This window comes from Rhinolophus sinicus, chromosome 14, assembly GCF_057876585.1.
Source record: "Rhinolophus sinicus isolate RSI-liver-muscle chromosome 14, RSI-T2T, whole genome shotgun sequence".
Classification (NCBI taxonomy): Eukaryota; Metazoa; Chordata; class Mammalia; order Chiroptera; family Rhinolophidae; genus Rhinolophus; species Rhinolophus sinicus.
The window spans coordinates 184,094,934-184,120,476 of NC_142514.1; the positions used below are offsets into that span (position 1 = coordinate 184,094,934).

The window sequence follows — 25,543 nt, forward strand, 5'->3', positions numbered from 1 at the left end:
GGCCAGTGCAATCTCCCTCATCTTCTAGGGCAGGGCCTGGGTAAATGTTAGCTGCCCACACCCCCTCGGGCAGGTCGGCGGGGAAACAAGTCTGCACCGGGTAACAGGTGCTTAGCTCTGTTGGGACAGCTGAAGGGAGTTACCTAGGAGGAAATGGAAGCTGCCAATGCCTGTCTGGACAGGGCCAAGCCTGTTCCAGAAGCTAGGCTCCTTTTGGACACTTGCTGCTAGTTATTGAATACACTTTGGGTCCCAAGAATCCTTTGCTGCTATAGTGCACGAGAGGCTGATTTTCCGAGCCAGCCCATGTCTGCCAGGGAAGAAGGACTCTTGATGGACCCTTCCCTTCTGCCTAGGTGTTCATTCTGCTCAGTTTCATGTTAAAAAAGAGTGTCTCCGTCTTTGTCACTTCTAGCCCTCTTCCCAAGTTCACATTTTCTGCCCTATAACACACTATTTGGTTGTGGGGTGGGTATGTAAGTCCTTGCCTCGAAGCAGGCCTCAGAGGTAAGAGCTGGCACCAAATATTCTCATTGACTGAGACCTCACACCCAGTTTTAAGAATGAATCTCTCACTCACACCCTGGTGCTATAACCCTCGAGTCTTGAGATGCAGGAAACTTGGGTTCTAGCCCCGGCTTCACCATTTACAAGTTGTTTTCACCTTGAGTTTCTGATTCTTTCTGTAAAACAAAGGGATTAGACCAGGAAATCCCTAAGCGCCCCCCTCCCAGTTTGATATTTTAACAATACACGTCATTATACATTGATAGAATTCAGCCTCAACATGCTCTCTAGAAGAATCATTTGTACCTGTCTGTGGTTGGGCCTAGGGTCCCAAGGTGGGGTACAGAGAAGCTAGTTCCAATTCTTGATCCGCTTGGCTGGTCCCCTCAGCCTGCCATCCTACAGCCAACCATGAATCCCACCCAGACTGCCCTTTCCATAGGCCTAGGCTGGGGCTGGGGGCAGGTGGGGTGACGGTCAGGAGGGAAGCCAAGGCCAGGCCCTGCCCTCCTGCAGCCTGTGCAGCTAGGAAGGCAAGGGCCAGTCATGAACTTGGAGCTGTGGGGCCCACTGAAGTGTATGGAGGACTCTTGAAAAGAATTCAGCACATGGCGGGGGGAAAAACTGGAGGGGAAACTGCATCAAAAATGCAGACAAATGATTAAGAACTACGTGTATATACAAACACATTGCTAACGGGGCAAAAAACAGTTTTAAAATATGTATATAAAATGAAAAGTATGTCTCCCTCAGATCCTGCCCTCCAGTCCTTCACAGGCAACCACTGTGACCAGCTTCTTGAGTCCCTCCAAAAACATTCCATGCTTACGTCATCAAATACATATTTGTGTATTCTTTTTTAAAATATAGCATATTAACATACCATTCTGAACTTTGAAAATGTTTTTCGTATCATGAAGAATTGCACACCAGTACACAAAGCTCTGCTTTATTTTTTTAAAGAATAAAAAGCATTTATTGGAGCAAAGGGAGCTGCTGCTCTGCCTTATTTTTAAAATAATCACACACATTCTATTCTGAGGAATCCATCATTTACTTCAGTGATCATCTACCAATGAACATTTAGGCTGTTTATAGTTTTTTTCCCCATTCCAAGTAACTTACCCTTGTACACGTGTGCTTTCTTGTGCACACACGGCCACTAAATCTGTAGGACATATTTCTAGAATTGCTGAAGCAAAGGCAATGAGCATTTTTAATTTTGAAAGGCCTTGCCTAATTTCCTTCCAAGAAGTCGCACTAATATACAGCGAATGGAAATGGCTGTTTATGTTCGTAAAGGACTATCCAGCCTACACATCAATGTCTCCTAGGAACCTTGCAACCCTCCCAGAGGAGAAAGGGCAGGCATTATAATTACCACTGTTTTAGAAATAAGGAAACAGAGGCCCACAAAAGTAACTGCGACTCTGATAGAACCTGAATCAGATCCTAGGTTTCTAGACCTCAGTCCAGGTGTAGTCGGAGGTCACACACAGGGACCTAACTCGGGAGAGGAGGGGGCGGTTAGGGGCAGTCAACGCACTGAATGCACAGTTCTGCGCAAGACAGGCCGAGGGTCTGGAAGCGCTGGGAGCTCCCGGGAGGAAGGGTCTGGACGACCCCTGCTCACGGAATCCCAATTCAACTCCCGCCTGATACAGAAGCTTCTCAGGAGCCGGAGCCGGAGCCCAGCCCCGACTTGAACACCTGTGCGACGAGGAGCTCGCGTCCCTCGTGCAGCCGGACCGTCCTGGTTTAGCTCCCACCTTCAAAACGTTCTCCCTCCCTCGGACTCGGCTCCGCTCGGGCTGGGTCGGACCCGGAGCCAGGGCGGCCCCTCGTCAGGACAAGTTTTCAAAAGGCAAAACTGAACGCGCCAAAGAGACCGCGCCCCTACCTCTGCACCCTGCACCCCAGACGCCTCAGAGCCGCGGCTGCCAAGAGAAACCACCTTTCAGGCCTCCCTGGCCTCTCCTACGCCGGCGCGGCCCGGAAACGCGCCCGGTGGCCGGGGAACCCAGCGACTCTGAACCCACCGCGACGCTGGGGCGCCATCTTGCGTCCGTTCCTCTCGCCTCCCGGGAACAACCAGGAAACTACATTTCCCAGAGTGCCTAGCGCGTCCGCACAGGCGCAAAAGAGCCCCCTGTCGTTTCCATGGGAACCTCGCCCCCAGCGTCCCCGCCGCTTGAGTTGAGCGCGAAGCTGTCGCTCCCTTTCAGGTGCTCTGGAGTTAGGACGGGGTCTGCAGCCGGTTGAGGGGCAAAGTAGGGGGCTTGAAGGGAGGAGGCCAGGCGACCCTGCTTTCCGGGACCCGCGCTCCCAAATTCTCTTCGGCGTCCGGCGTACGCGCGCACCTGGGGCCTCCGCGTTCTGAGGCGGAGGGGCCCCGCGAGGCTAGGCCAGTGTCTGTCTCTGGCCGGTGCAGCCCCGCTCGCTCCGCGTCAGCGCCTTGTCACCCCCGGCCGAGGGCCTGCGCGCCTCTGACAGGTACTCCCCGGGCCGGGGGCGGGGCCGGGCGCCACAGCCCGCGGGATGGTTGGCGCCGCAGGTGAACTTGCAGGTAGCGCCAGGCCCGGCAAGAAGCGCGCCCGGGGTTGGATCCCGCTGTGCCTCTGATGGCTCGGAGACCCGGCGCTCACCCTTCCGGGCTTCAGTTTCCTCTCTTGTAAAATGGGGCTTGGGCTGGAATTTTAGTGCACTTTGTAATTATGTTGCAGAGCAGCGCCTGGCTGTGTGTGACCCGAGGGACAAGTCCCTCTACATCTCTGAGCCTAAGTTTCCTTTTTTCTCAAGTAAGGCTGTTGAAGCAGATGACCCCTAAGGTGTCGTCTAGCGGATATGGGATCATTGCCTTTCATTGCACACTCAGTGCAAGAAGCAAGAAAGAGAACTGGATGGTCTGAGCGAGAATCTCAGCTCTGGATCTAGAGTCAGAGAAACTTGGCTGGTGACTTTGGGCAAAGTTATTACATCTCTTGAGCTTCAGTTTCCTCATTTGCAAAACCGGGGGTAATAATAGTACCACCTCAGGTTTTTGAAAATCAGATGAGACAATTCATATGTAAGTTAAGCCGGAGACCTGCACATAGTAAGCACTATCCCAAGACTCAGCCGTCATTTCTGATACTTTAAAAATCATCCCGTAGTCACCGTGAGACCTGTTCCTAATTTTGAGAGTCATTTCTTTTATTGCTGGGCAAATGCATTCTCCTAGGCAGGATGGTTTTGTAGGCTGAGTCTGATGGGGAAGCCTGAGTCTTCTTACCCAAGACTGGACGCGTCTGGCTAGTGAGTCTGTACCCCCTTCATCCGTCCTCTGGGTTTTAACATTACCACACAGCATCTAAGGAGGGTGCAAAGCCCAATGCCATTGGTGCAGAAGGTACTTTCCCTTCCTTAACATTCTTAGAGGATGTGAGCACTTACATATTATGTTGCAGAAACAGCTGAATACTGCATTACAGTCTTTACATACTATTATAGCATAATGTAAGTGGATACAAACAGTTAAAAGAAATATGTAAGAATCCTATGCTACTTGCATTGAGTTTAATTTTTGTGTTAATTGGGAAAATCCTAACAAGGAGTTTTAAATTAGTGATAAAAAGAAATGTTTTGTGTTAATCTGGGAACTCCCAGCAGCTCTACAAACCTTCACTCTTCCAACAAGCATCCTTATGTGGAAGTATGAGTATTTGTTTGAGCACCTATTATGTACATGGTACTGTGTGAGGTACTCTGAGGGATACAAAGGTGGATAAGACAATCTTTGCCCTCAAGAAACATAGAGTCTGGGGGCGGCTGGTTAGCTCAGGTGGTTAGAGCGCAGCGCTCTTAACAACAAGGTTGCCGGTTCTGTCCCCACATGGGCCAGTGTGAGCTGCACCCTCCATAACTAGATTGAAACAACTACTTGACTTGAAGCTGATGGGTCCTGAAAAAACAAACTTAAAAATAAATAAAAGATTAAAAAATATCTAAACCTAAAGGCCTCTGTCTTTAATAAAGATATTCTATCTATTAAAAAGAAAAAAATATATATATATATATAAAGAAACATAGAATCTAGAAGGGAAGACCAATTATGCATACAGAACACATCTAAAACAAGCAGAAAGTGATGTGTCCATGAGAGCAGTACAGGTAACTGCTGTGAACATCTAAAGGCAGGAGCGACCACTGCTCAGTGGCTATATAACGAGACCATCAAGGAGGAAACAGCATTTGAGCCAGGCCTTGAAGGATGTGGAAAATGTGGCTATTCCACGAAGTAGGGAACAGATATTCTCAGCATGCTTCTCAGAGCCCTGGGACCTGGAGGAGCAATGCCTGTAGCCCCGACTACATGGTGAGCGCCTACAAGGCAGAGACTGGGTTTTGGTCCCAGCTTGGCACATGGATGGCACACAGTAAATATTAGTGAAGGGATAGGGCCTACGAGTTTCCTGCAGAGAGGAACGGAGATGTGCTCTCTACATTACCCTGAGGCCCTTTTATTAAGCTTATGTGCCCTGTCACAGGCACTCTTCTAGGGGAAGAATGTGAACAGGCAGATGATGGGGTAAGGGCCATATTGTTGGCTTATTTAGTGCAGTACCAGCCAACTGGGAGAAGACTTAACAGGGTCTTGTGAATGGGCCGGAGGGTTTGGGAGCCTCTTTCCCTGGAAATGAGCTGCACAACCACAAGGGGAGGCACGGCCACTCGGGATCACGAAGCAGTCTTGGGACCAGTGATGGGTATTCATTCCTTTGCCTCTTGTGGCATTTGTGTCTATTCTTGGCTCTTCCTTTTTTTTTTTCTTAATTTTTATTTATGTGTTTTAAGTGTGTTTTTCCAGGACCCATCAGCTCCAAGTTAAGTAATTGCTTCAGTCTAGTTGTGCAGGGCACAGCTCACAGTGGCCCACGCGGGGATCGAACCAGCAACCTTATTGCCAAGGGCACCACACTCTAACCGAATGAGCTAACCGGCCGCCCCTTGGCTCTTCTTTTTCTATGGCTCACTCCTTCCCAGAGACATTTTTCTCCTATCTTTGACCCACCTGGAGTGGGAAACTGTCCACTGTGCCAACAGATTGTCAAGACCTGCAGTTGCCACAAAGGAAAAAAGTGGGCTTCAGCAGCACCATCTGCAGGATGACTTCTGGGCCTTGCCCTTCTTCCTGTCCTGCCTAGGGCTGAACCTGAGCTAGGATCTGGTGCTGACACAGACCACTCAGAGTAGCTGTCCAATGACCCCGGGAGTGGAGAACTTCCTTAGGACCTGGGGTGGACATGTCGCTTGAGGAGGGCAAAGCAGAGTGGATTGAAAGGAGAATGGCTTGAAGGACAAGAAGAACCCTCCTAAGTCCTGTTTAGACTTCCCCGGGGACCCTCTGCTGCCCACAGAGGGTGCAGTATCCTGAGAATGAGGAAGCTGGGGGAAAAGTTAAGTGGGTACAACCAAAGAAGGGATGGGGCACAACAGACTGTCAATTTTTTCCCCAGATAGGAGATGGTGCGGGACTTCCAGGGACCACAGAAGCACCTTTTCCTGGCGATGCAATCCAAGGTGAGCTGTTTCACCATCTTCCTGACAGTTTGCTCCCACCACATAGCCCGGCTCTTCCTCTCCGTCCTGTCTCTCCGGTTGCTCCCACACCACTAGCTGCCTGTAAGTGCCTGCCGGCAAGTGCCTGTGTCAAGATCCCTGTGTAGCTAAGTGCCAAGTGATGCCTTAATCACTCCACACCTGGTGCTGAGAGGTGGCTACGGCAGCTCAGCGTCTGCCATGGAGGCCTGCGTCAGCCTCCTTCAGCAGGTGACGCTCCTTTACAATTCACAACAGCTGGAAAGTCTTGTATTACAACTTTCACTTTTCCATGGAGGCATCTGAGTTCTTAGGTTGTAAGTCAAAGAGCCAAACAGTGGCTGGCATGGAGACCAGTGACCTTCCCACTGCCTCGGCTGTCACTGAAGGGGTGCCATCTGCCTGCCGCTGAGGCCACAGGCTAACCTGAAGTTACACCAAGACTCGCCTTCCTTCCCTTTTCAGCAGAATTTCCTGCCCGTTTTCCTCAGTTCTCCAGCCCCGTCCAGCTCCTCTCTGTCATTAGACATATTTGGCCAGAGCCTCCGTCTCAAGCGTTTGCTAGACACTGACTGTGCCTGTGGTGGCAGATGGCATTAGAGAGCTGGTACTCCTCCCCTTGCTCTGCCAGGTTGGCCCACTCCCAGGCAGCTACCCTGGCTAGCCAGGACATGTTAGGGGGCTCTGTATCTGGGCTAGAGAACCAACAATATGAAAGCTGTTCTCCCCCTGGGTAGGGAGGCAAGTTGGCCAAATTTGCCCGGTAGGACTCTCGGCCTGGGTAGTAATGCCAACCCCCACCCCACTGGCATGCCTGGCAGCAGCTCAGTGAGCCGCAGAGGTAAAGGTGGGGATGTGGGTGTGGCAGGGAGGGGTACATGGAAAAGCCCAAAGTAAAGCAAGGCCCCACATACCGGCCTGGCTCAAACTAGACGTCATGGTGGGGGTGGGCAGCAGGCTGGGATGGCCCTGGAGGCTGGCGTGAGAAGACAGAGCTGCTTATAATTTATATACATAATTTATCTTCATGTGGCCTGAGAAGGCTTGGAGCTGGGCCGCTGTGCCCGGGACCGCAACCACCTATGCAGCTCATCTCAGTCTGGCGGACTGACTCCCATCCTGTGAGCGTCTCACGAGACCTTCTCCGCAGCCTCCACCCTCCCTGTTGGCTCAGCTGGATGCCCCCTCCAGCCCTGTCCACCACCTGACTGTCTCAGTGGCCCACATGTTCCTGTGCGAGGCTGACCTGCCTCATCAGAAGGGCCGCACTCCTGCCAACCTCCAGCTCTTATTTTCTACACAGAAATGGGAAACTGGGAGAGAGGGAGGCTGAGTGCCATGGGGACAAAGTGGTTTGGGGCAACAGATGGGATTATTCTGGGGTCCGTGGGATGCTGGTAAGCAGAGATTCCCCCCACCCCCAGTACTGCTGGATATCCTGTGTGGCCAGTGGGGCTGGCTGGAGCATGGCCAGACGCTCTCCTGCTACCAGGTCTGCTGTCCCTGCCGCCCCACCCACCATCCTGCTGCGGCCTCCCCTCCCCCCAGCCCTGCTTGTTCATCCCTTCCCCCTCTCCCTCCACCCCTGCGCAGATACCTCTGATTCCTGTCCTTTTACAAAGGAAAAAGGACTCAGATAAGAGAGGAGGTTATGGCAAGAAGGCAGAACTACGCGTGGGCTAAGTGGGAAGGAAATGGGTGGAAGGGACATTACCGGAGAGGAATGGAGGTGCCATTTAGGTCTGAGGGCCTGCTGGTCCTTGGGGGATGGGTCGTGGGGCCAGGCGACGTTGGTCTGATGGACACGCTGTCCTTGGAAAGAGAATTCTGTGTCTAGTCGGACCCTGTTTGACAGCCTGAGAGCCTGTGAAGGATCCATTTGATAGGAAGGACGTGGAAAAACTCAACCCGTTCTTCTTTCTTACACTTCATGGCTCTGAGTCCTGAGCTGCAAACCAGCCTGTCTTGCTGACTTTCCCACGTCCCCTGTTCTCCTACCCCAGGTGTAAACATCTCACTTGCCACATTTAATCAGTTATCAAATTCTGGCGGTCCTTCACAAAACAGTTGCCTTTTATTCCCACTTGCTCCCTCTGGCCCACGTCCCTGCCCCCGAGCCTGGGTTACTGTAATAGCCTCCTCGCTGCTTACATCCTCTAGCCTGTCCAGAATGTCATGACTCCATTCATCTTCAGAAGTACTGCCCTCATTTCTCATGTTCCTCCCAGTTGACTGCCTTCTGTGGTGCTGCCCTTACCTGCCAAGCGCGGCAGACTCAGTTCTTTTGCTCAGGGCCTTTCCCGAGCTGGCACCAGCCTTCTCGCTTGATCTCCCAGAATCTCCTAGTGGGCACCTTTCACCCAGATCAAGCGAGGCTGCTGGCTCGTCCTTGAAAACCCTTTCCCCACCTCTTCACCTCCACTCGTGCTCTTCTCTCTATCCAAGAGGTTCCTCTTTCGCATTTATTAACTTTAAAAATATTTGTTGAACACCTTTTTATTTGGAAAGTTTGCAGACCTACAGAAAGTTGGAAGACTAGTACAACGAGCACATATATACCCTGTAGCTACCTGGATTCACCAGTTGTTAGCCTTTTGCCACATTTCTCTCTCTTTTTTTTTCTGGGCCCATTGAAAATAAGATGTGGGCATTAAGACACTTCACCCCTAAATATTTTGGCCCCTATCTCTTAATAATAAGGGCATCATCCTATATAACCAAAATAACCTTTTTAAAAACGATTATGGTAAAATATACATAACATGAAATTTACTATTGTAAACATTTTAAGTGTATAATTGTGGCATTAAGTACATTCACAGCTTTGTGCAACCATCACACCACTATCCATTTCCAGAACTTTTCATCATCATAAATGGAAACTCTGTAGACATGAAGTATCCCTCTATTCTGCTTTCTGTCTGTATGAATTTGTCTCTTCTAGGTACCTCCTATAAGTGGCATCATACAATATTTGTCCTTTTGTGTCTGGCTTATTTCACTTAGCATAAGGTTTTTGAGGTTTATCCATGTTCATACATGTAGCGAGGATCAGAATTTCACTCCTTTTTCAGGCTGAATAATATTCCATCGTATGTGTATGTCACATTTTGTGTAGCCATTTGTCTATCGATGGACCCTTGGGTTGTTTCCACTTTTTGGCAATGGTGAGCGACGCTGCTATGCCCATGAGTGTAGACGCATCTGGTTGAGTCCCTGCTTTCAGTTCTTTTGGGGACGTACCTAAAAGTGAAACTGCTGGATCATATGGTAAGTCTGTGTTTAACTTTCTGAGGAACCGCCAAACTTTTCCATAGCGACCAAGAAATTTCACAATGATGCAGTATTGTTATCTAGACTACAGACCTATAATTACATTTCTCCAAAATACCCCTAAACTTTCCATTACAGCGTCTTAAAAAAATTTGACTCCAGATCCACTCAGAGATCACAGGCGGTACTTGGCTGTCATGTCTCTTGGTTCTTCTTGAACGTGGAATAGTCCTCCCGCCTTTTTGTTTATCCTGACATTGACATTTCCGAAGAATCCAAGCTGGTTGTATTGTAGGCGATCTCTCAGTTTGGATTAGTTTGAATGTTTCCTCACAATTAAATTTAGGTTAAACATTTTGTAAGTGTACTACGTAAGGGACATGTTCTTTCTGTTGGATTACTTCGGCCATTTAATACTGCTTTATCCTATTATTGTTGATGCGGAATTTGAGTGCTTGGTTCAGATGGTATCTGCTAGATCCCGCCATTGTCAAGGAACCCTTTTCCTTCCGAGGTCATAACTAGTCTGTTGGGTGGGCAGCTGAGACCATGTGAATATCCTGTCTCCAACAATCTGTCAATCATTAGTTTCAGCATCAAGTAATCATCTTTGCCTAAGTGATCTCATTGTGTTTTTAAAGTTACATCATTTTTCCTACATTTGGTATGCATTTAAGGAGCTATTATTCTTCAGGAAAGAAGAATTTCCCTTTGTCCTCTTTCTCAGTATCACTGTAGACTAATGTATTATTTTTTTATTCTGTGTGTTATAAGCCATTAGCATCATTGTTTTAGATGCTCAAATTTTCCTGTATTTGGCCAATGAGAGCTCCTCCAAGCTGGCCCAAGTCCTTTGGTCATGTTCCTACTCGGTTGCTTTCTACCATATAACGTTCCTAGCATTTTCATTGACAGCTTTGATGCACCTAGTATTTTCCCTGTCCTAACTATGGAATCAGCCACTTGTCCAAAGATCTCTAGTTTCTGTAAGTGGGGAAAGATATTTAGAAACTGAGATCTAGGTTCTAGGTATGCTCATTGCTACTAGGGTTTTAGTGCTTCTAGGCCTTTTCAATGGGCGGAGAATGAAATTTATTTTGTAATCATTGAATTTTCGAACTCGCTTCTGACCATGTCAGAGCCTTCCCATTATAAACATATATATATATATGGCAACTATTCTTAGTCTTTGAACTGTAAGCAGGACTGGGAGCATTGAGAGGAGGAAAACACTTGCGCTGGCCCCTGACAATGTGTAGCCCACAGCACAGAGGGGGAGCCCATGCAGACAGCACAACAGTTCCCTGAGCTGATAAAGCAGAGATCAGAGTTGAGGGCAGGTGTCAGAGAGGGGGCAGCTGTGCGGAGTGGGGCGTACCCAGGAGTTCGTGCGTGGGTTCTCTGTGGCTCCTTCGCTGAGGGCTGGGCTGCACACGTGTACGGTGAGGCCTCATGAAGCCTGGCGGAGAGCCGCTGCTGTGGAGTTGGCAGCAGAATGGAGATACTAATGATGACACAGTGCTGGGGGATTGGGGCTCCGGCCCAGCCAGAGCGCAAATGTGTGCTTCACTGATACCCTGGGTACTGGGCTGCACCGGAAAGGCCATGGCCTGGAGAAGGGGTAGCAAGCTACATACAGCCCGCCCAAATCTTGCCCACCGCGGGCCACCTACAGCCATGCCTGCCCCTTTGTTTACACATTGCCCGTGGCCGATTTCACACTGCAGTGGCAGAGCTGAGGGGTTATGTAAGTGAATCTTTGGGGTAAATTTCCAAAAGTGGGATGGCTGGGCCTAAGGGTGAATGCTATGTCACCTTATTAGCACTGCCAGATTCCCCTCCATAGAGGCTTCTACGTGTTTCCCCAAGCCTTGCCAGCAGAGTGCGTGGTGCACGTGCTTTAGCTTTTGCCAGTCTTACTTAGAGTGAAACTGGGCGTCTTTCCATACACGTAAGTGTGAACTGAACACTCTTCAAGGCTGGGGACCCAGGCTGTATAGCCCACATACGCCTTACACCAACAGGTGGCCCGTAGGCACTTGATCAACGAATAAAGGCATGAACTGGTCGGACTTACACTGAAACCTGTCGCCATGACAATGTGGGTAATGCTAGGTGCCTGGCAGAGATCTTGTGAAAGAAGAGATGAACTTTCTAAAGAGAATAAGCCCTAGACCTCTCCATGCCAGGACCCCCATAAGGACGGGTGGGAGGAGCCCCTAGTCTCTCAGTGGAATGGAGTGTCACGAGTCCAGGGACATCCACAAAGCCACTGCCACACGTGACACCGTGACCCTTCTACCCTAGTGGAATTGTTTCTGTTATTTTTCACATTTTGTTAAATACATCAACATGAACACGATAAGACTTATTTCTTATTGATTGATTGATTACAAGGATAATATAGTTACGTAGTGCAAAATTCAAAAGTACTTATTCAGTGAACAATTTCCCCTCATTCCTATTTCCAAGCTGCCAAGTTACCTTCCTCTCAAAGGCAACTAATGCTACCAGTTGCTTGGGTATCCTTTCAGAGACACATAGGCTTAATACAAGTGGGTACTCACGCAGTGTTACCCAAACTGTAGCATATCAAATCCTCCCCCACCCCACCTACCTGTATATGTTAGAGGTCATCCCGTCTAGACCAATACATAAAGAGCTTCCTCGCGCTTGTTCACAGACGGTATCCCCTGTGTACTATCCTTTCTTCTACTGGTCCCATATTGATAGGCTTCAAGGCCATTTGCAGTCTTTGCTATTACAAACAGTGCAGTGATAAATAACCTGATATATGTTATCTTACACATACACGTGTATGTGTCGGATGAATTTCTAGATATGGACTGAAAGGGATATCTGCATTTGTCGTTTTGATCAAGAATGCCAAGTCAGCACCACGTCACTGTGGGACTGTGACAGCAGGAGCCTGGGCAGCCATGCTCCCAGAGCGTGTGGAGAAGTGGGCCAGGTGGTTCTCGGCACTCCAGATGCGATGACCCGTGTCTGCGCTGCATCTGAGAGAACCTCAGTGGAGCGAGCGGTCAGCAGGCTGGCCCGGGGCGGGCCACAGGCTCTGGCCCAGGAAGTGACAAGGAGCTGCTTCTGAAATTGACAGCTCTGATGCCTTCCTTGCCGAGAAGGCTCTAGGGACAGGTGGCTCCTGCTACCAAGGCCCAATCACCCCCAGGAGAACTGATGTAGACAGAGACCAAATTTTGGTGGAGTTTAGGACTGGCCATCACCACTGGCACATAAAGGATTGTCACAGGCTGGACAGGACTGACAGACCAAACAGTAGGTGTGAGCGAAGTGGGAAAGTTCTGTCAGCTTCGAGTACACAGCTGACTGTGTAGCTGGCCCTGTGCTCAGTACACATGGACAAGGAGAAAATACTGTCTAGCAGTGGAGCCAGTGGCATGTGTTACTGCAGCAATGGGGTATGCGAGAATGAAATGCAAATGGGTTACCATGGGAGCAGAGGAGGAATCCTTCACTCTTCTTTGGGAAGGTGACACCGAGAGAAACAGCGTGAAATCAAGGCTAGGGCTTGCAGGACTAAGTGCCATCAGAACCTCCAGGTGAGGAGACAGAGGCATCCACCCCAGAGGAGGTTTCTAGAAAATGTCTTTGCCTTCAAGAGACAAAGGACCAAAGGATGCAGGACTGAACACGTGGTCCACCATCACTTGTCCGCCTTGCGGGGAACCCCTACTCACCCTTAAAGGGCCGTGTTCAGGAATCTGAGTTCCCACAGTGTCAGGTTCACATCTGCCATGGGGCACTGTTTGAAATTCACTCGCACGTCTTTCCTCTCTTTCCCACTCCAGTGAGCTCTTAGAGCTTAGGGACTGGGCTTCTAATCGTTTGCGTTTGCCACAACTAGCACAAAGTTGTCGTTTTCTAGTTTAGGACGAAAGTGGATGAACTGGAGGCCTACCTATGTGCAGAGAAAACTAGCAATGTTCTAGAGGTGGTGTCAACCCAAATTCGCCTCAAGTGGCACTGCTGTGGCTTTGATGTACTTCTAGACTGGTTCAGAAATGCGTTCCCTTCCCTTGTTTACTTGAGTTTCTTGCTAAATTAGCTCCTTAAGCCTTCATGCTACTTAGAGAGTTTGTCTGAGTTTGAGGGTGGATAAATGTTACCACACCTGAGTCAATAAAGAATGAATCAGTGTGGCCCTCATTGATGGGCGTGGCACTGGTAGTTACTATGACAGCTGGGGTGCCAGAGAGAACAAAACAGGGACAGAGGGAAGCAGGAAATGTGGAGACCGAATCAGAGCAAGCCATCCCGTAGCATTTCCATCATCCGTAACGATATCTGCTTTGAATCGCGGCAGCGTCACACCAGCCAGGACCACTTGTGAAGTTCTCGGGAAACTCCCCAACTCTGCTCTGCCTTGACTCTCCTGCCACTCTCCCCTCTCATTTGCCGGTCTTCCACCTTCTAGAGAGAGGTTTCCCAAGTGCCATATTTGGTCCTGTCTTTGCAGCCTCTCCCTGTCTTTCTTAACTCTGAAAGAACTCATCCATGCTCCTGGCCTCAAGTGTCAGTTCTATGCAGGGGACTGACTCCCCGCTAGCCCCAGACCTCCCTGCTAGACTTGACCTCTGGGCCTCCATTGCCTACGAGATGTTTCCATTTGGACGTCCTGTCATCATCTCAAACTAAACATGCACGAAATCGAGCCTCCTGGTTTCCATTTCTCTGCCCATGGCATCAGCATTCTCTCACCCACCCCAGCTCAAAACCTGACTCATGTTTGACGCCTCCTCCCCACTCTTCCCAAACACAAGTCTTGCCAACTTCCTTTGCAACATTTCTTATAAGCTCTTTGTCCTTTCCATTCTGACGCTAATCCAGGGCCTCAGCACCCATGTCTTGAATATTTCATAGCTTCCCACTTAGTCTTCCTGCCTGCAGTTTCTTCCCCCTTTAGTTTTTCTTTCATCCCTGGACAGACAGATTTTTCTGGAATGATTATTTTGATCCTGTCTTTCTCCTGCTCAAAAACTTTCAGGAGCTCTCATCAGCGTAGATAAGTCCAGACTCCTCAAGCCCCAAACCCTGTGTTTGGTCCCAGCCCATCTCACTTGCATTATCCTACATGCTACGACTGCAGGCTGTGAAGCTGGACTCTGGGATCATATCCCATTCCTGACCCTTACGTGCTGTGTGACCCTAGGCAAGTGCTTAACCTCTCTGTGCCTGACTTTCCTCTTTAAAATCGCTTTATAAAAGATGTATAATTGTTTCTAGGGTTGCTGTGAGGACAAAAGACAGTTAGAACAGTGCTGGATACATAGTGAGCACTGAACTGCTAGCTTTTGATTGTGCTGACTTTTATAGTGTGAGTGCCACAGTCGCACGCCCCCGAGTGCACACATCCACCCCTCCTTGTCACCTCTGCTCAGCCCAGCCCCTCCGTCTAGAATGCTCCTCTCTGCTAGCCGACTCTACTCACCCTCCCATGGCCACTTACTTCCCATTTCCTTCCGGGAAACGCTGTGGGGTGCTTTCTGCAGTGCTGCTCAGCCTGGGCTGGGTGGTGGTGGGCGTGTCACGGTACGTGCAGCCAGCCCTAGGCCACACCTGGCACATCTGCCTGAAGGATTCATTCATTGGATAAGTGAGTTCATTCATTTTTATGTCCAGACATATCATGGAGTAGAATGCAAAACTGACCAGAGCTTTTTAAGATCAAACACACAACTACTAAGAATATTCAGAGTGGAGGTGTCTTGGGCCACCCCACCCCCCAGCCCTAGTGGGGAGTCTGCATTCATTTTGCAGTGGGAAGGTCTGAGAAGCAGGGGCGTGGTGAGAAGGGGGTAATGCCAGTTCAGCGGAGGTGGCAGTCCCTGTGCTCAGGGCCCCTGCAGGGAGGGTCCCTTTCACACATGGTGCTCTCTCCGGCCTGAGAACGCATGTCTACACCACTCCTAGTTGGCCTGAGGTAGCGCTTGTGTCACTCCGTTTTCTTAGCTTTCCGCACAGGTAGGCCTGATCCCTTCAGCACCATGGTAAGCACCTACGCACAGGTGCAGGCAGGAGTGCAGGTGCAGGGTAACAGAGTGGGCAGCAGACCTGCGTGTGGTGGGGCCTGGTGTTTCCTGATTGAGCAAGTCCCTTTTCCTCTCAGCCTTAGTTTCCTTACCTGTGAATACCACTTACCAATGAGGTTGCTCTAGGAGTCAAGGAGCTAACACATGTGCAGCAGTCAGCACAGCAGATGACACGGTGGCAGTGAGTAAACATCCCTCCCTCCCTCCCAGCCATACCAGGCTCTCAGCAAATAGCTGATGCTCGCATGTCCCCACTCCCAGCTGTACCCCACTAGCTGCCTCCCTTCCTGTCACAGGGGGTGCTCCGATCCAAGGCCATCCTCTTCCTCGTGTGCTGGTCCTGGCCCTTCTCCCCTTCACCTTCTCTCCCTCATGACCTTGCTCATACATCTGCCACCTCCTCGTCCCTCCGTAAGGGATCACTCTCTTCACCATGTAACTATGCTGAAATCACTCCATCGAAAACAAAAGACAAAACAAAACAACACATAAAAACCACTGCTTTGGTCCCACCTCCCCTCGAGTTACCATTCTATATTTCTGCTCCCTCCACAGTCCAAAGTCCCTGAAAGAATCGGCATGCTCCCTGGTGGCACTTCTGCCATGCCCTCTGAGCCCACCCCAGGCAGGCACACTGTTCCCCCATCAGTCCACGGGAGCTACTCGTTGCCAGTGACCGCTGCATTGCCAAGTCCAGCGAGCTGTTCTCAGGCTTCATTTTACCGTCTGAGACCTTGAAACACCTTGTGCCCAGGCCTCCCAGGCCCTACCCTCTCCTGATTTTCCTCCAGTCTTGCCACTCCTTAGTCTCCTTTGCTAAATGCCCTTTTCTCCCTCTCCTCCAAGCATACCAGGCCCCAGGACTGTCCTCGGACCATTTCTTGTCTCTATTTGTACTCAGGTAATCTCATTCACACGACTTTAAATGCCGTCTAAAGTTGGATGCCCAAAGTTGGATCTCAAATCCAGAGCTGTCCCCAGAACTCCAGACTTGCATATCTACTGCCTCCTCTCTGTCTCCCCTTGGATGTGTCACAGACATCAAATCCGAACTCTTGATTCCTACCCTACCCCACCCTTTCCACAATCTTTCCCATCTTAGTAATGGGAACTCTGTCCTTCCAGTTGCTCAAGCCAAAACCTTTGGAGTTACCCTTGGCTCATCTCTCTCTCTCTCTCTCTCTCTCTCTCTCTCTCTCTCTCTCTCTCTCTCTCTCTCTCTTTCTCTCTCCCCCTTAAACCCCACAGCCAACCGATCAGCGAGTCCTGTCAATCAGTCCTCCCTTCCAAACACCGAAGGCATCTGGCCACTTCTTACCACCTCCGTCTTCCCACGCCAGTCGCAATCACCATCACCTCTCATGAGGCCGAGCCCGATAGCCTCCTGAGTGGTTTTGCCTCTTCTTCCCCCAACCCCACCATCTGTTCTCCAACAGCCAGAGTAATGTTTTCAAAACATGTCTTATTACGTCATTAATTGGCTTCAAACGCACCAATGTCTTCCTCTCCCTCAGAGTACAATCCAGAATCCTATCCTGGCCTGCAAGGCCCTGTGGGACCTACCTGCTGCCTCTCTGGCCTCATTTCCCACCACACTCCCCTCACTCCCTGGCCCTGAGCCACACTGGCCTCCGTGCTGGTTCTTGACCAGGCTGGAAACACTGACTCCCTCCTTGCGGAGGGTGTGCTGGTGGTTCCTTCTGTCTGGAGCACTCACATTGGTGCCAGGCTCACTCCCGTACTTCCTTCAGCTCCCTGCTTAAAGGCCACCCTGTCAAGCCTCCCCTGACCAGCCTCTCTGGCACTCTCTGGCCTCTACCCCTAATTTTGCTTACCACGGACCACCACCTGACAGAACAGTTACATGTTTGTTTTGGTCCATCTCCTCACAACTAATAACACCCGAGAGGACCTCTAGAGCCGGCGTATACAGGTGCTCAGCAGATGGGCAGGGCACGGGATACAGGCATGGACCCAGCCTCTGCACCACCATGGCCACGCCGGGGCTGTCGGGAAACTTTACACAACCTTCCCAGGCTTTAGTTTCCCTCTCTGTAAAATCTAACCTTGAAGGCTTTTCAGGGAGTTTAGAGATAAAACATTTGAAGTCCTTGAGGCATGATCAGGGCTCAATAAAATAGGGGCTAAAAAGACCACTTGGCCGCTCTCTAGGCCTGTTTGCAAGGAGTTCAGAGCGCTGTCTGTCTCTGTGCCCCAGGATGGAGAGCTGATCGAGCATATGAGGGTGACACCATGTGAGGAGTACTGATACCCTTTGTCAGGGAGTATTGTCCCAAGGTTCCCTAAGCACTGTTTCTGGCTCCAGCCAGTTCTCCTCCACCCCCAGCACCATCCAGTTCCCTACCAAAGCCCCTGAAGATGGCTGTCTCTGAGCAGGTCCTGTGGGTTAAAACTCTCCCCGAACCCCACTTTGGAACCCCTTGTGGGAAGCAGAGGTGCTTGCTGGGAGTGGGTAAGTCTGTTTGGACTTTCTGATCCAGGGACCCCATGGATCCTCCTCTGACAAAGGACCCATTTCCGTGAGGTGAACACTGGGCAGGCTTGGTGGCTGGTCTGGTAGGTTTTCTCTGGCTGGTCAGTGCAGGTGACTAAAGAGTAGTTTCCCTGTGCACCACCAGGGGGCGCCAGAGGTTACTTAGCTCTTGTGAGGACTTGACCGTTGGTTTTAGGTGTCTTTGCTCCCTCTTTGCTCTAAAATTAGGCAGCGGAAGAGGCACATGCACCTGGTAAAAAAGTGTGCTGCTGGCTCTCTCCCACTTATCAACTTGCTGGGTGCTGCCAGCCTAAACAGGGCCACAGTAAGGGACCGGAGGTCAGGCTTCCAGGCTGTTCTTTATTGATAAGCATTAGTGACCCTCTTGCCCTGCGAGCTCTGCCAGTTCTGCCCTCATATTCCCAGGCTTAGGGGAGCAGTACATCTGCCTGAGTCTGTCGGGCAGACTGTGCCAGAGTTGCTATACCATCCCGAGGGCCACAGTCTTTAGGTCAGGGAGGCGGGTGGTAGGCGTCAGAAGGCCAGATCCTTTTCCTCAGGGACCATCTCCCATGGAGCAGGTGGTCGTCGGCACTCAGAGGGCTCTGGGAGCCTGCTGGTTAGATGGAGGGCTGATCGCGGAGACCACATTCAGCCTCCTTCCTTCCCTGTGAGACTTCTTCCTGCCAAACGTTCTTCACCACAGAGCCGAGCTTAGGGGCAGCAATGGCTCTCCCTGTGTCCTGAGGTTCTCGGGTGTGGGCAGGAGGTCTTCGGTGGTGCCTCAGAGGGGATAGAAATGCCAGAGGCTGTGCAGGGGGCGGTGGGGGGGAGAAACCAGAGAAAGTCAGTCCGTGAAGTCCCTTGATCTGATTTCACCAGCACCAGTTCTTGGCCAACCGCTCAGTACTAAATAGACAGTCCCTTGGGCCCTGGGTACACCCTTCCCCCACCATTAGCTCAGAGATACGAATTATTAAAGCAACCTTCTGCCCTCTTGAGCCAGACACCTTGTAGAATTTTCTTGCCTGCTCAGCAAGGGACCCCAAGCCTGCATCCATTTCTCCCTCAGGTCAGGGCAGCCCCCGCCCCGGGCCAGCAGGCCCGTGGTGTCTGGAGAAGGCCCTGGTTGGCCTGAAAGCCCTCCCTGGCCTGTCTCTGACCTGCACTGGAAGCGGGGATCTCCGGGGTGGGTTTGCAGCACCTGACGCACTTCTGGGGGAGGCTCCAAGCCCATCTGCTCTGCCCGATGCCAGCGCTGCAGCCGAGTGATCCCTGCCAAAGTGGGAAGAAGACAATGGGGTCTCACAGGGGGTGGAGAAGAGTGCAGACTAGAGACTGTGTGTGGAGCGGCGTGTGGGGACCTCTGCACTCCCATCTCGGGAGACAGTGCTTGAGAGCATCAGGCAGGGGCTTCTGTTGCTTCAGACGTGTGGGTGACAGGACTGGCTCTGGGATGTGCCCCTGAGGCAGGAAGGGGTTCTCACCTGTGCAGGGCCCATACTGCCAGGCCAGGTCAAACTGCCTCAGCAGCTCCAGCTCGGCTTCATCCACGCTCAAGGGCTGGGGCTCTTCCTCTGCAATGACAAGCTGTTCCTCAGGCCTGCCCGGGCCTGTGCCCTGCAGGACTGGTCCCCTGCCCCATGCCTCACAGCTGTCCTACTGCTCGCTGCCCTCACCACCCCCTCTGCCTCTGCCTTCCGAGACCAGGCCTGGTGTAGGAAGTAGAGGACATACTTCACTTCCCCTTTATGGCCCACGTCCCATGTCCCTCGGCGTCCACTCCTCCCGCCCCACCCCACACCTCAGAGACCTAGCTCTGATGCCAGCTCCCCCTTGCTGTGTCCAGTAGGGCTCTCCCTCCTCTTTACTACAGGATAGGAGTCAGTGATGAGCCGCTTCCGGCTCATGGTGGCCACCCAGGCAGGCAGAGAAGGAGACGACTGCGGAGAGAGACAGGCCAGCGGGCACGAGAGAGACAGCTGCTGAGAGAGAGAGAGAGTGAGAGAGGGCTGGGGCCAGAGAGTGAGCCTGGGGCCAGCGACCGGCAGACAGGATGACCCAGACAAACAGAGAGGAAGTCCGCAGTTTCCAGGGGATGACGCATCTCTCTCTACCCTCAAGCATACAAACATCGAAGATCTAAGCCAATGGCAGGCCGCCTCTGTGGGGCGGTGCTTGACTCCAACCAATGGCAGGTGGCACAGGCAGAGGGGGCGGGGCAGCTGCTACAGCTGTGTTCCGGAGGAGAAGGGGTGATGCTGGGGTGTGGGACCTGTCAAAATGCCCCGTAGAACACCACCTCTTCCTAACCGCCCCCCCCCCCCAATAGCCTGCAGTGAGTCTCAGGGGACTTACAGAGCGTTATCCTCAGCCTCTCACTTCCCGTTTTCCCTTCCTAGGCAAATGTTCTTTTCAGCCTCACTAATCCCCGTGGCCGGTTTGTAACTCCCCAGAGCCCAGCTGGAGCCTTCCACTCCCCACCTCCCCACCCTCCTTGGCCCACAGAACATTGTGGGGGCAGGTCTAGAGGTCCGAAGAGAGTTGGGGTTAATCCAGCCCTCTTCCCTGCTCCCACCCCACCCCCCTGGCCCCAGGAGAGCTGTCTGGAGAAGCCCCATGGGTTGGGAAAGCTCCTTTCTCACAGTCTGCGCCCAAAGATACTGCCCACTCTTAGTCCAGGCAGGCATTTGCCTTGTGGGCTCTCCTGGGGTCCCACAGCCGGCTCCTGCCTGCCCTACTAGTCAGGAAGATTCCACAGTGAGTGGGAAGCCAGAGTGGGTTTGGATCCCCTGTTCTTCATAGCAAACTCTTGCCTGTCTCACACTAATACGGGAATGTGAGCAGAAAATACCAACAATAAACCTGACACTTCTGTGGCACTTACAGTGTGCCAAATACTGTTCTAAGCACTTTCCCACAGATTCACTCAACTGAAATAGATGTAAAATGGTTCCTGAAAGTCGGAAGTGCTGGTAGTCACAGACTTGTGGGGCCCCAGTTAAACCACAGCCTCTCCGTGACCCCCAGGAGCTCACAGGCTAACTGGGACCTACAAGTTGTCAATGCAAGGATAAAATTACTAACAATTGGGAGAAGGGGGAAGGGTGGGTCAGAGATGGGTTGGACCACAGGGCTGGCTTAAGACTGGAAGACCTCCTGGAGGAGGCAGGCTGAGTAAACAGTGTCTCTCCATTCTCCACCCATGACCTTTGTCCCTTGGGCTCCTGTCATCGCTGACTCACTCCTACACCCGCCTCCCCCTCACCAACTTCCTGGCAGCAGGCAAAAATTCTGGCCAGTGGGAGTCTGGGAATCTGCACTGGGACGGCCCAGCGCTAATCACCCTCTAGAGATCCCATCCAGTTCTTCCTTCCAGGGGAGCGAGGGTCTACTCAGAGGCCGCTGCCTTCCCCCTCTCCCACTGCTCTGGAGTCTGGGTGTTCTGGGTGGGAGAGGAGGAGGGTGGGCACAAGGAAGGAAAACACTCTGGAGAGCGGACCCCCCAAAGGGAGGAGCAGGAGCAGGCCACATCTTCAGGGGCCTCCTCCCGTCCGGCTCCCCCCATCTGCTTCCTTGAGGAGAGCTGAGTGGAGGAGTGAGAGCTCCAGGGTGCGCTGCACAGAGCTGGGGGGGCCCGTCTCTGCTTTATTGTTTGAGCTGGGCCTGATCTAATCCCCCCATCTGCCTCATGGACTAAGTGGGGCCCACACTGAGGGAGACAGGGGCCCTGGTCCTTTGGAGAGGGAAGCAGGGAGGCCCTGTCCTCCAGGCCTGGGAAGGGCTTAGGTGTGGGGTCCTAGCAGGCCCTGAACACTCTGGAGGGATGGTGGCCAGACTCTGTAGGACTGACCACGCCCTCTCCAGAGGGCGTTCCCAGAGGCCTGTGGCACCCAACGCCTGAGCCCACAAAGCCCTGAGGGAGTAGGGAGTCATGGGTGGGGCAGACCCCTCCTCATTCCTGGTCCCTCCCACCCCTGAAAGCTGATAGCCGTGGGGCCCTGCCACCGCCCAGGGAGCGTGAAATGGGGTGTGCCTCTGGGCGGCCACAGTGGCTCCCACTGCCGCCTGAGCCTATTCTCTCTTCCCTCTGGCACCCTGACCTGCTGTGTGGGCACTGTCTGGACTGCCCCTGCCAGCTGCCCCCAGATTTGCCTGGCCCAGGCCCTACTAGCCTCTCCCACCCAGCCTGGAAGATGTCACCCTTAGCCTTTAGCTTTCCCCAGCCCTAAGAAAGAGAATCAGGGCAGTCAGCTATATGCCGGCACCTGAGGGCTGGCCTTCTGGCCGGGAGTTGCAGGAACTCTGCACTGGCAGCATTGCCCTCCTCTCCTAGTCAGGCCACAGTGGCATCGAGTCCCAAGGCTCAAAGGAGTTGGCATCCAGGAATTTGGAACCATCCCTGTCCAATTGGCATCCTTCCCTTACTTGGCATCTGGCTCCTGAAGGTGTGCTAGCAACTAGACCGGACTTCAGCCTGCCCATCCTTCGTCTTTTCCGTCTATACGTCCCCAACCTTGCCTGCCCCTTATCACCTTCCTTCCTGGAACCCCTATCCTGCTCAGACAGCCTCCTGATCCATCCCCAAAACTGTTGTCCCAGGGTCTGTCACAGTTCAGGCTTCAGGCTAGAGGGCCAGGCCAGAGGCCTGAGTTGGGGGCTAACTTCTCTCCCCTTCAGGGAATTTCCTGAGACCCAGGCCTGGGTTCCTGTGTCAGCCCTGAGCCTCAGACGTTGGTGATGGGACTAGCAGGAGTGACCTTTGCACTTTGGCCTGGGAACACTCAAAGCCCTTTATTCATGGCCAAGACCAAACTCTTAGGGGAACCCAAGAAAAAAGGAGAGAGAACTGGAACAGGAGCTGAGAACCTTCCTGAAGGCTGAGACCTACTGTGGACTGCTCCAAAGGGAAGGGGCATTAGGCCTGGCTTAGCTCCGACACTGGCAGGATGGCCCTCAGCTCTGCACATGTGCCCTAAGAGCCCCTTTCCCTCCCCCAGCTCATGATGGAGCTTGTGGGGAGAGCCAGCTGAGCTAGGAAGGTGGGGACAGGTGGAGGGAGTGAAGCAGCTGCCTGGGGCCCAGCAGGCTGTGGGACGTTGCTGCTCTCCTTCCCTCTCCCCAGCACCCCCCTTCCTCAGTCCCTCAGCCCTGCCACCCACCCTGAGCTGGAGATTCTGGGCAGCCAGACTCACACCCTGGGCCCCATTCCCCACCCTGTGGACCAAAATTCTTTCCGGTAGCTCCTCCTAGTCCCTCAAGACCCTCCCAGATACCCCACTTCTCTCTGGCCTCGTGGGCTTAAGGAGCAGGGGCCTGGTGGAAGGCAAAGCTTCCTGTGGGTCTGAGTTTTTATACCACTGGATGTCTCTTTTGTCCTGTCCCAACCACCCCCTCCAAACTTCCTCCCATCACCTCCCCTTTCACCTTGGCCCTCCGGGTTCTGTGAAGTTCTGGGGAGATTTGAAAAGGAGCCCTTCTGGCCATTCCTCACCTTGGCCACCAGGTGTCAGACTTTGTCCAGCTGGAAGGAAAGTCCTAGTTTCTACCCTATCAGTTCTGGGCAAGTTGGGGAGGGGCCTAGAGGTGACCTCTGAACTAGGGAGGCTGAGGGACCCTGAATGCTGAGAAGAGGAAAGGGCTGAATGTGTGGTTCTGAAGCTCACAGTTACTGTCTTACTGTCCCCACCCCCACCCTACTGACAAGGGCTTTGTCCGCTGCTGGGAAATTGGGGGAACCGGGCTGAGTCAGGGAGCTCAAGCACTGAAGGGACAAAGGCAAGGACAGTTATGGCTCCAGAGAAGAAGGGGGAGCTGAGAGGGAGTCTCCCATCAGAGCACTCAGCCCGGCCTGGGTCACTGGTCTTTGCCCCCTAGGTTAAGGGGGACAGGGCCTCCCTTGGCCCTTCCCCATTTGGGGTAGCTGTGGTGAGAGAGAGAGAGGGAGAGGGAGAGAGAGAGAGAGAGTGTGTGTGTGTGTGTGTGTGTGTGTAAGATGACTACTTGAATGAGTCTGCGCACATACCAAGGGGCCCTAATTCCGGGACGTTGGGTCAGTCTTTGCCAACGCAGGCAGCTGGCACAGTGTGACAACCCTTTTGCCTCCCTGCAGCAGAACCTCTTCTGTACCCACTCCTACACCCCTGGAAGTGACTCCCCTAAGTGACAGTTCTGTATCTCAAACACAGGCGCGTGTCCAGTGAGATTTCTAATCCGCTCCTTGCTGCCTGGAGATGGCCGGGAGGAGGGCCTTCTCTCCCTCGTTCCACTCTCCCCAGCCTTCCTATGAACAGAAGGATTTCTGAAGACCACCCCCCCACCCCCCCACCCCCATGACACTGCAGGGCCTCAGGAATTCCAAGCTCTTAGGTTGACCTCTGGATACCTGGGCCCCTGACTCTAAGACCAAACTTAAGAGGTGGAACCTAAGATAACCGAGGAAAACGCATCCTCTCTCCTGGAACAGCTGTGGATGGAGAAGCAATGACAAACTCACCCTCAGACAAGCCTGATGACCTGTCATTTGCCAGGAGCTACCTGCCCAGCGGTCCACACTGCTAAAACCCACAGGAGGGGCTCACACCACCAACACCATCAGTAGGGGGCTATCTGGGAGAGAGTTCAAGAACTCAGACTCTGAAATGCCCTCTCTGACCGGGCTCTCCTCTTCGCGCCCCCCTCCCCCCTTGCTCCTTAGCATGCACCTTCTGCATCCTTAGCTGGAGCGAATCCCCAGCTCGCCCAGCTTTGTCCTGGTCACTCCCATTTCTGACTGCTCCCCACCTGCCCACACACCACTGCGCGGCTGACTGCCACTCAACAGTACAATTCCTAGCCCTCCAGAGTCTCTCGCCCCCTGATTCGCTGCCATTCCTGCCTTCCCAGTCTTCAGCCTGGGGCAGTGCCCTTTCTCCACTCTGCCCCCCCCCCATCTCTGGCTTGCTAGGGTCACAAATGGGTCGGTGGACAACAGAATTGTGTTGGCTGATCTCACCTGGTTCCGTGTGGCTGCCCAGCAACCCTTTTGATTCTCTTCTGCTTGTCCCGGATCCCTTTCCCCAGTCTCTCCATTCTCCAGCCGCCATCCCTTGCGCAGCCATGACATTTAAATCTCTTCCATTTAAAACAACAACAGCAAACCTACCAACCAAACAAAAAACGTTCCGTGCCCACGCCACCCCCTCTAGGTATTCATTCCCTTTGGCACCAAAATCCTGCGGGAACATATTTACCCCTTCTACTTTCTTCCACCGTCTCCTTCTTTAGTCTCACTGTTGGGCATCTGCCTCTCAACTGCTCTCACAGAGGTCACCTGGGACATCCTGATTACCAAAGCAGTGGATTTTCCCTGTGTTCTTCTCTCAGTTCTTCTGGGGCGTCTGACACTGGGGCAGGCGATCAGCTGCCTCCTTAAAACTCTCCTCTCTTGACTTCTAATACGCTGTTGTCTTGACACACTTTAAATCAGTTAAAATCGAATTATCGAGAACCTTATTCTGCTAACATGCTGTAGGGATGCAAAGATGAATAAATCACGGAGGCTGCCCGCAGATGCTACCTGCTTAAAAGGGGGACAGACACACTTAACTCTCCCTTGCCTGCCCATCTTCCAAGAATGGTG

General features: G+C 52.4%; 2 protein-coding genes across 4 annotated transcripts in view; one reads left to right on the forward strand and one right to left on the reverse strand.

Annotated features, from left to right (window-relative positions):
* The first annotated feature begins 2,804 nt into the window (after nt 1–2,804).
* RAD9A (RAD9 checkpoint clamp component A) overlaps nt 2,805–25,543 on the forward strand; it is a 52,070-nt gene continuing 29,331 nt past the window's right edge. For all 3 annotated transcript variants that reach the window (XM_088789730.1, XM_074336772.2, XM_088789728.1), the window contains exons 1-2: nt 2,805–3,000; nt 6,003–6,168. The gene's annotated coding sequence lies outside the window, so the exon portion shown is untranslated. The remainder of the gene's footprint in view (nt 3,001–6,002; nt 6,169–25,543) is intronic.
* POLD4 (DNA polymerase delta 4, accessory subunit) lies at nt 18,263–20,037 on the reverse strand. The gene is made up of 4 exons (XM_019737761.3): nt 19,736–20,037; nt 19,410–19,499; nt 19,086–19,197; nt 18,263–18,731 (listed from the first exon to the last, which is right to left on the reverse strand). The coding sequence occupies exons 1-4, from the start codon at nt 19,830–19,832 to the stop codon at nt 18,707–18,709; spliced, it is 324 nt and encodes a 107-aa protein (XP_019593320.1). The 5' UTR covers nt 19,833–20,037; the 3' UTR covers nt 18,263–18,706.

What these genes read in the sequence shown, in the direction of transcription:
- POLD4 (XM_019737761.3), bottom strand. Translation starts at nt 19,832, where the DNA reads ATGAGCCGGAAGCGGCTCATCACTGACTCCTATCCTGTAGTAAAGAGG. An exon ending in GCAGTATGGGCCCTGCACAG is followed by an intron (nt 19,198 to 19,409) that starts GTGAGAACCCCT and finishes CCACTTTGGCAG; the next exon opens with GGATCACTCGGCTGCAGCGC. An exon ending in GATCCCCGCTTCCAGTGCAG is followed by an intron (nt 18,732 to 19,085) that starts GTCAGAGACAGG and finishes CCCCCTGCACAG; the next exon opens with CCTCTGGCATTTCTATCCCC.